We start from the raw sequence: 10,145 nt of genomic DNA, 5'->3' as shown, positions 1-10,145 counted from the left end.
GAAACAGATATTCTTGGACTAACTGTGCCAAAAGCCATCTCTCCGTTCTTACCTAAAGCCGTGTTATGTTCTTTGCTGATAAAACTGAAGAATGGAAAAATTCAGGAGGAAAATAGCCAAAGGCCACGTAAGAATAATTGTTCTAGGACAATTGTTCTAAGTCGATCTGGTGCTCTGAAAGGTAGACTAGTAACTCAGAAACACAGCTAAGTTAGATTAAAGGTATTTAGTAAGAATCAATGGGTTGCTTTTTGGGAGTTAATATTTCCTGGTCCCTCTCTGTTGGCCCCAGTCTGTATTATCCCTGTGAAGATACTGGAACAAAATGAGCGGGGGTGATTCAAAGTGAGATGACTCACGCATGTGAGGGAGGAACTGGAGGCCGCCCAAGGCCCGGCTCCTCTGAGGAGTGCCGGTGATGATGACAGTCTGCAGAGGGCAGCAAGTTTTAGGACATGGCTCCCAAGACTGTTCAAGGTTGACATTGCCTGTTTGGCACCATAAAAAGGCTACAATATTGATTTCATTCAGAACATTTTTTTACTTTATTAATTAGTTAGCACCAGTTAATTAATATATTTAAAAAATGCTCATTATTAAAAATTGCACACTTTTGTGTGCCAGGCTCTGTGAAAGGATATGTCTCAAAGTCTAAAATTTACAATGCTTTTCTGATCCCCTTCCTTTCCCTCCATTGACCCTTTGATCCTGTTATTCCTTTGCTCACTTGTCTTGGTTCCCTTCTACTCACCTTTAAGATTCAGCTTGTGTCCTATCCCAGGAAGCCTTCCAGGACTTCCATAGTCTTATTTAGTGCCCCCCTCTCTCTCTCTCTCTCTCTCTCTCTCTCTCTCTCTCTATATATATATATATATATATATATACATATATATATATCTGTGACTTTCTCTCTTTCTACTTCTCTGCCTCTTGGGGCTTTCCCAAGGTCCATTTCCAGCCCCCTTCTCTATTTTTCTTGTGAATATCATTCAATAGTATGGCTTAAAATTTCACCTCAGGGGAGATGAAGATTCATACAGTTTTTATCCCGACTTATTACTTACATTATAGTGTGAGAATTTGACAATGCCATCAAATATTCTTCATAAATATAATTTGCAGTGGCTGCATAGTACTTACAAGAGCCATTATAAAAAGTCCCTGCCAGAATTTAGTTCCAGGAAAAATGTCTATAAATGGATTTGGGGGGAAGCAGCATAATATAGCAAAAATTACTCTGGAAAGGGTATTGTATCAAAATGACAGACTAAACACAGGCACCTACCTCCTACTCTTTCTCCATATCCCTAGAAATGATAGAAAGGATAATCTCTTTTTTACAAAAAAGAACAAATCATAACAATCCTGGAAAAATAAAAAGATTGCTGTCAGATGAGAGCAGAAATAAGGCATCTCTTAAAGATGGAAAGCAGAGAGGATTGGTCATATGCAGGACTGTTGAAACAGGTGGAAGCAATTATTTTTTAATTAATTAATTATTTTATTTTTGCTGTTTTGGGTCTTCGTTTCTGTGCGAGGGCTTTCTCCAGTTGCGGCGAGCGGGGTCCACTCTTCATCGCGGTGCGCGGGCCTCTCACTATCGCGGCGTCTCTTGTTGCAGAGCACAGGATCCAGACAGGCAGGCTCAGTAATTTTGGCTCACGGGCCCAGTTGCTCCGCGGCATGTGGGATATTCCCAGACCAGGGCTTGAACCCGTGTCCCCTGCATTGGCAGGCAGATTCTCAACCAGTGCGCTACCAGGGAAGCCCCGATGGTGGGAGCAATTTTGATAGCCTGGTGCAATGGTGAAGAGGGCAGTTATTTAGGAGCAACTGTATCAGCTGGTATATACCCCTTCTTCCTTGTACCATGCAGGGGACAGAAGACTAATTCACCTAAAATTTGAAGCAGTGAGTACAGAGCAAAGAGATAATGGCTTTTGGTGGCTGGTGACATTGGTGATGGAGAAATATGAGAGGATTTGAGATACATTTTGGAGCCTTTTGGATGAGTGACAAATTGCATCTGTGCTTGTGTGAGTGTGTGTGTGTGCATTTGTGTGTAGGTTGTACTAGTTTTCTCTTGCTGCATAACAATATCACCACAGACTTAGTGGTTTAAAACAGCACACTTATATTATCCCAGTTTCTGTGGGTCAGGATTCTGGGCACAGTTTTGCTGGGTTCTGTGTCTTAGTGTCTCATTTGAAAGCTGCAACCAGAGTGCCTGCTGGGGCTGCAGCTTCATCTCAAGGCTCGAATGGAGAAGGATCCACTTCCAAGTTCACATCATTGTTGGTGGAATTCAATTCTTGTAGCTTATTGGGTTGAGGGCCTCAGTTTGTTTGGTTGGCTACCGGCTGGAGTTCCCTGCCATGTGGGTCTCTGAAACGTGGTACTTGTTTTATCAAAACCAGCAAGGGAGAGAGCCTCTCAGCAAGACAGATGTTACAATGCTGTGTAATATAATTACAGAAGTGACATGCTGTCACTCTAGTCATGTTCAATTCATTATAAGCAAGTCACAGGTCCTGCACACTCAGAAGTATTTCTCAAGGGTGTGAATACCAAGAGGCAGGAGTCATGGGAGCCAGCTTAGGTTTGCCCACCAGAGGAGGTAAGGTGCAAAAAAGGAATCAGTTTTTTTCCCCTGAGAAACTGGTTGGATTCAAGTCTGTAACAGACAAGGACTCAAAACTTCTTGATTTTGTGTGTATAAATGAGTCACTTTGCTGTACAGCGGAGATTGGCATGACATTGTAAATCAACTATACTTCAATAAAAGAAATAAAAAAATTTTAAGAACCCTTGATTTTAGGCTCAAATCAACACTGATAGTGTGACATGGGATATTTCACTTTCTTCCCTGAATCTCACTTTCCTCGTATATAAAATGAAGAGAGAGCTGGACCAATGTTTCCTCTAGCTTTAACATTGAGGAAAATTTCAGTGAAAGAAAGGGGAGAATCTTCACTGCAAGTGATTAATAATTGCACCAATGGAGCTACTCAAACTGTATGTGATATATGTGGGTTTATGTGTGTGTGTGTGTATATATATATATATGTGTGTGTGTGTGTATACATATCTATCACATATAAAACATATTACATATATGAAACATATGTATAACATATATATCACCCATAGCGGAAACTAATGCTTGATCCTTCTACCCTTCGAGCTCTTTTCTCGTCATTTTTCTTTCCTTCCTTAATCATCATCTGTAAAGGATAGTCTATGTTTATTCATTTTTAAGAATCATCGGTGCAATTCTGACTTCCCCACTATACTCTGACCCTCATTTACTGACACCTCTGACTGCTGTTGTTCCTTATCCCCCTAAAAATCCCAGTGTCTCCAGTGTTCTGTTCTCAGTCTTTTTCTTCTACCCAGTGGATCTTATTTACCAACATTGCTTAAAGTATTACTTTAAGAAAGATGAAAGCCTGATCATTGTATTTAGCTTTTTTTCTTCTAAGCTGTTTTTCGTTATTTCCAAATGTTTATAATCTCTTTGGCACAAGTGACCCCTTTAAAATTAAAATCCTTCTCCTGATGTCTCTATTGCCATTACTAGAAGCACCTTTTACCCGGGTACCAGAGGTGATTTTTTGGGTTCCTTTCTTTCCTTCATAGATGACATCTTATTCATTGCTAAATAAGTCCCATACAATTTCCCTCCATAATGTCACTCAAATCTGTCTTCTTATTACCATTTTTATTGCCAAGCTTCACTCAGATGCTTGATTATTTTTTTGAATTGACAATTCTAATAGAATATTAATAGGTGTCTCTCCATAGCTCTCTCCTACAATCCATTATTCAAACTAAGCCAGTTCTAATCACATCATTTCCTCATTAAATCCTTTGGTAGCAGCTCTTTATCTCTTCCCACACCTGCCCTGCATGTAAGACCATCCTTTCTCTAACTATGGCACTGATTTGCTGGAAATTTCAACTTAACTTCCCTCCATATGTACATTCCTCCATCTAAATGGATCAGCTCACCAATCCCTAAACCAACACAGACAATTCTGCTCTTTCCTTGCTCATGGTGTTCCTTCATCCTGAATATCTTTTTATCTTCACCTGTCCAAATCATACTCATCTTTCATCACACACTCCAACAACTATTTCATTCATTAATACATTTAAGAGGTTAAGAGATATTTATTGAGTTTCAGCTATGTATTAGTTAGGCACAAATAAGACAGACAAGGTGCCTACTGCCGGGGGTGACAGACAGTGAGGGGGTGACTATTGTGGCTGGATCATAGGAAGGGAGAAAGAGTACGATGAAGTAGATTGGAAGGTTAGACAGGAACCAGGCCATGTCAGAAGTTTGAAATTTTATATTTCTAAGAACAACAGGAAGTCACTGAAGACTTTCTAAGTAGGGTATAGCACACTTTATTTTGAAAAGTTCATATTAACTTAGCTGATGTGGAGGGAGACTAAAAGAGGGAAAAAGGAAACCAGAGAGGATGCTATGGCAATAGTCCTAGGTAGAGATGGTGGTGGTTTGACTATATCACAGCAATGAGAATGGAAAAACGTATGTAGATTTGAGATGTATTTTGGAGGCAATGCTGATTGGACCTGGTGACAGATTGGATAAAGGAATTATATGAAAAAAAGAATTAAGTTTTTGTTTTGGGCAATTATATAGCAGTGTTATTTACTAAGATGGGAAAGGCTAGGGGAGGAATAGGTATGTAGGAGAAAATTAGGAGCTCAAGTTTTGACATATTAAAAATCATTTTTACACAAATGTTCATGGCAACATTAATCATAATAGCCAAATATTGGAAACACCCAGAAGTCCATCTATTGATGAATGGATTAAAAAAACTATGGTGTATCCATAAAATGAAATGCTATTTGGCAATAAAAAAGAATGATTCATGATTCAGCATGAATACTGATTCATGCTACAACGTGGATGAACCTTAAAGACATTATACTAAGAGAAAGAAGCCAGACACAAAAGGCTGCATGTAGTAGGATTAAATGTATGTGAAATGTCCAGAAGAGGCAAAATCATAGAGACAGAACTTAGATTGGTGGTTGTGAATGGGGAGAGACTTTAATGATGTAGTTTCTTTCTTTTCTTTTTTTTTTTTTTTGTGGTACGCGGGCCTCTTACTGTTGTGGCCTCTCCCGTTGCGAAGCACAGGCTCCGGACGCACAGGCTCAGCGGCCATGGCTCACGGGCGCAGCTGCTCTGCAGCATGTGGGATCTTCCCGGACCGGGACACGAACCTGTGTCCCCTGCATCGGCAGGCGGACTCTCAACCACTGTGCCACCAGGGAAGTCTCTGTAGTTTCTTTTTAAGATGATGAAATTGTTCTGAAATTGAATAGTGGTGATGGTTGTACAGCTCTGAGGCTATAAAAATCACTGAACTGTGCACTTTAAAAGAGTGAAATTTATCATATATGAGTTGCATCTCAGCAAAGGTATATTTAAAGGAATTTTTTTGAGGTGTTGTTTTGGTCTAGTTTCTTCAGAAATCAAAGTTTCTGGTGAAGGGCTTATGTATATTTTCTTTCTTAGGGAGCAGGGAAGTGAAACAGGGAAGGGTGGACACCTCAGATTAAGATGCTTTATTAAGTTGACTACAGCTAAATACAACTTAGTGCTTGATTCTATAGGACCATTTCCCAAGAAATTGCCTAACTATCCAGGACAGTCCATTGACTCCCATCTCTCTTGTACAAAGGTTCACCCCTTAGAGCATTAACTCCCCACACTTCCAGACTATACATACATGGGTACCACATAGGCTTGTCAATGTCTTTTTTAGATGTTAAAGGTGAAACCTTTGGGCGTGAGGTAAGAGATATCTTGTGAGGGAATGGGCAAGCACCATTATTTTATATCTACTTGACACTGGTTAGAGCCTAAACAAAGATGATTCTTGTAGGAGCTGAAGGGCTAAACTGTAGAGCCTAATTATTGTCTGATAAAGATACCCATTAAATACTCAGGTATGTTGAGCATCTTTTCATGTGCCTGTTGACCATCTGTATGTATTCACTGGAGCAATGTCTATTTAGGTCTTCTGCCCATTTTTTTGATTGGGTAGTTTACTTTTTTGATATTGAGTTGTATGAACTATTTGCACATTTTGGATATTAACCCCTTGTCAGTTGCATAGTTTGCAAATATTTTCTCCCATTCCATGTAAAACTAATTTTTATGGCAACATTTCCCTCAATTAGATTACATAGTGACTAGGCAGATGTGGAGGAAAGAAGAGAAAGAAAAAAAATGAAAACTATCAAGTAATCCATAAATGTGTACAGATTGATAGTGAATGAACTGCATAGAAAAATATGTTTTACAACATAAAATATCAGAACTATTTTAAATTATATTATGTAAAGTCTTAAAAAAACCCTTTTTATTTGTTTTTATCTAAATTTTGGAAAGTGTGTTTAGAAACATTGCTAAACTATGTTTTAGAAATTATTGTAGTCTGTGTAATGAATATAAAGTCTCCATGGGAGTCATTAATGCTGCTGGGCAACATTGTGGACTTCCTCCTCTGGGTACACAGCATTGCTGGTATGGCCAGTGAAGTTAGGTAGGGCTGTGCAGTGGGAAGAGTGTGGCAGTGATGCACAACATTGGGTGGAAGTTTTTGGAAGCTAGTGTATGATTTGCCACATGCCGTTCCCCTATTAGTAATATTTTAGGTGACAACTGTCAGCTTAAGCCTTTGAATGAGAATGTCATCCATCTAAGACACCCACCAACCTGAGGGGATATGTAGTGTGAGCAGGAAATAAACCTCTGATTCTTCCAAGCATCTAGACTTTGGGTTGTTTGTCATGGCAGAAAAAACTAGCCTTTCCTTGATCTGTTCAAGAACATAAAGTGATCTGAGGCACTTTATAAGCTGAAACCCTTTAAAGTATCACTAACATCAAAGGCAGTAGAGAAAAACTGGGAAAAACATGGCTTTGGAGCTATATGGGTTAGATTTGGAGTTTGATTCTGCTGATTATTAACTGTGTGACTTAAACTTTCTGGCCTCAGTTTTCTTATTAGAAAAATTGTAATACCCATATTATAAGATCATTGCAAACATTAAATGAATTAACATTTGTTAAGTACTTAGAGAAGTGCATAGCAGGACTTCCCTGGTGGTCCAGTGGTTAAGATTCCACACTTCCACTGCAGGGCGTGCATGTTCGATCCCTGTTTTGGGGAACTAAGACTCTGCATGCTGTGTGGTGCAACCAAAAAAACAAAAATGTGCATAGTAAGTCCTCTTAATATATATATATATATGTATAAATATATATATATGTATAAATATACATATATACACAATGTATATGGTAAGATATATAAACAAGTAGTATACATAAAGTGTTTAGAACAGAACCTAGCACAGAGTGAGCCCTTCATGTATATTTATTATTACTAATATTTAAAATAAAAAATATTGAATCAAATACTTGGCTAAGGAGTTTCTCTGGGAAAGTCTAAGAGGATATAGGAAAATAAAAAACAAGCAAAATAGTTTTTTTTTTTTTTTAATTGGGTGTAAGTGATTCATAGGCCAGCTCAGGTGGGTTTTACCTCCTGGTAAAATATGCCTGGACACACTGTAGTTACTTCCCTTTCTATTCAGGTGTGACCTGAGAAAAGAAACAGAGCACAAGGGAATGGAAAAGGCAAACTAAGGTTTTTTTCTTTAATTATCTCTATCACCCAGAGAATAGGTCACCTGTGACTGACACTGAACATGCCTGTCAAAGAGAAATAAGCAGCTCAGGGCAATTTCACACAGCCAAGCAAAGACAGAGTCCTTGAAATCTCATGAAAGACTGTCCAGAATTTATCAGGATGATTTATTCATCAGAATCACCTGAGATACTCATTAGAAATACAGATTTCCAGGATCTCATGGTGGTAGAGAGAGAGGATAGCTCTGGAAATTTGAATTTCAAACAAGTTCTTTAGGGCGTTCTTCTGCCTGTTTACATTTGATAACCCTCCAATTCCAGTCCTGTAGTTCAGACTAACTGAAATAAATACCACTGCCACCTGGTGGCAGTAGATCCAAATTACAGGTTCAGAAGTCATTGGATGGTAGAATCAGCAGTAAAACTTTTCAAGTAACCACTGAACAGTCACAATTAAATGAGAGCAGTCCCCTCTGCCCTCTCTGACTCCCACACATATTTTTGAGTTTTCTGGATTAGCTTATGTAGAGTTTATATAATTTGGACTCTTGAGGATACAGCCTCTTATTTTAATTCATTCCTTTTGTTAAAAATTGAATTTGAAAATAGACCTTATCTTTTTGATTCTAACTATAAACTCTCATAACGTAATCAGTTTTTAGAATTAAAAAAAAAAGCATGTCCAAACTTAAATAATATGACCTGTAGGAAGTTCTTGTGTCAGGGAACCTCAGAGAGGAGGAATTTTAACAGAGAAATGTCTGGAATATTTTGCCCATTGGGCTCTATGGTTATCCATTAAGGGGGGAATATACAAAGGAGTTGGTATCCAGGAAATTTTCTTTATCTATTTTCAGAGAAACTAGGCTGTATAAAAATGATTCTTTCCTAAACATTTGAATTGGAATAGACTTAGCTTTGCTGAGCTCAAATTCTTTCTGGTTTACTTTTGTCATGAAAAGTGGACATACTTCTGCAAAATGGGAGCAGAAGTAAGTGCTGCACTTTTAAATATAACTGGTATTTCATAATGGATCATGGTATCCAAGCTTGTTTTACTAGGAGTCAATAAGAACCAAGCATGGTATAACATGACTTTAAATTGGGCACCATTCCACTCAATCCCAGTGTGGCAACTCCACAACAAGACAGCTTGGCAATGTTCAAGATGATTTACAACCAAAGATTGTATGTTCTCCATGGAAAAAAAAGACATGTTAACAAGGATAATGCTCATAAATGAAATACATGAAAATTACTACTACGTTATCCATAGTTATCCTATTATTTAGTGTTCTTACAGCCTCTGTAAAAAAGACTTGCTCTGCTGGATTTCTGTAGCAATGCTTTAAAAATTAAAAATAATTGAGATGAAATTCACATAACATAAAATGAGCCAGTTTTTTTTTTAAATGAGCCAGTTTTAAAGTGAACAATTCAGTGGTATTTAGTACATCACAATGTTTTGCAACTACCATCTCTAGTTCCAAATATTGTTCTTTACTCCAAAAAAACCTCCATACCCATTAAACAGTTGGTATACCAATGCTTTTGAATGACATATGGAGAGAATTTCAAGAAGCTGTAGAAGTGTTTACATGGTTGCCAAAGCTTTTTTTAGTTTAGCTATATCAGTTGGGAGGAGTTTATAATCAGAGGATTTAAAGAGTCTCACATGATGCAATCAGAACATGGGTTAAACCATGGAACACGGATGAAAAGAATTCAATTGTGTGTCAAGGATGGCCACTGGCTTTGAAGATATGATACATTCCTTTGCAGATAGAAAAGCCAACAATAATGTGGGCAGTGAGTCTGTGGGTTCCTTTATATGCATTTTATTAACAATAATAGAATTATCTATGCAAATTTATCATAAGATGTCTAGGCAAGCATGTCATGCCCACCAGCTTGAGGTATAAAAGGCCCTGTGCAGGACAAGAACTTCATTCATTCTTGGGTAACTTGCTCTTTGCAATCTATCCAAATCCTTCTCAACTCCTGCCACCATGACTCATTACTTCTGCTGTGGAAGCTACTTCCCAGGTAATCCTTGCTAGGCAACCGATTTCCACAGGACCTTCAGAGCCACACTCCTGAACTGCGTCATGCCCCTGGGCTCTCCCCTGAACTACGGTTATGGATGAAATGGCTACAGCTCCCTGGGCTACTGCTTTGGTGGTAGCAACATTAGCAACCTAGGCTATGGTTATGGTGGCAGCTTTTGCCGGCCATGGGACTCTGGTTCTGGCTTTGGCTACAGCACTTACTGATGGACCATGGCTGCAGATGACTACAGGACTCTTCGATCATTACTCTGCACAGAACAACCTGAAAAACAAAGTCTGTCTTCCTGCTTCCAGATATGCTTGAGAGATACATCTTCCATCTTCTCGCTGACTTCTTGCTGAAATCCTGGTCTTTGATGATGCTGAACAAGT

The 10,145-nt window shown here is 38.6% G+C and overlaps 1 protein-coding gene across 1 annotated transcript; it reads left to right on the top strand.

Annotated features, from left to right (window-relative positions):
* Positions 1 to 9,713: 9,713 nt before the first annotated feature.
* On the top strand, positions 9,714 to 9,977 carry KRTAP7-1 (keratin associated protein 7-1). The gene is given in 1 exon segment (XM_067737299.1): positions 9,714 to 9,977. A coding segment is annotated over 1 exon segment (264 nt).
* The last annotated feature ends 168 nt before the right edge of the window (positions 9,978 to 10,145 follow it).

The sequence above is a fragment of the Pseudorca crassidens genome, chromosome 5 (assembly GCF_039906515.1).
Source record: "Pseudorca crassidens isolate mPseCra1 chromosome 5, mPseCra1.hap1, whole genome shotgun sequence".
NCBI lineage: Eukaryota > Metazoa > Chordata > Mammalia > Artiodactyla > Delphinidae > Pseudorca > Pseudorca crassidens.
This window is presented reverse-complemented; position numbering and strand designations above follow the sequence as displayed.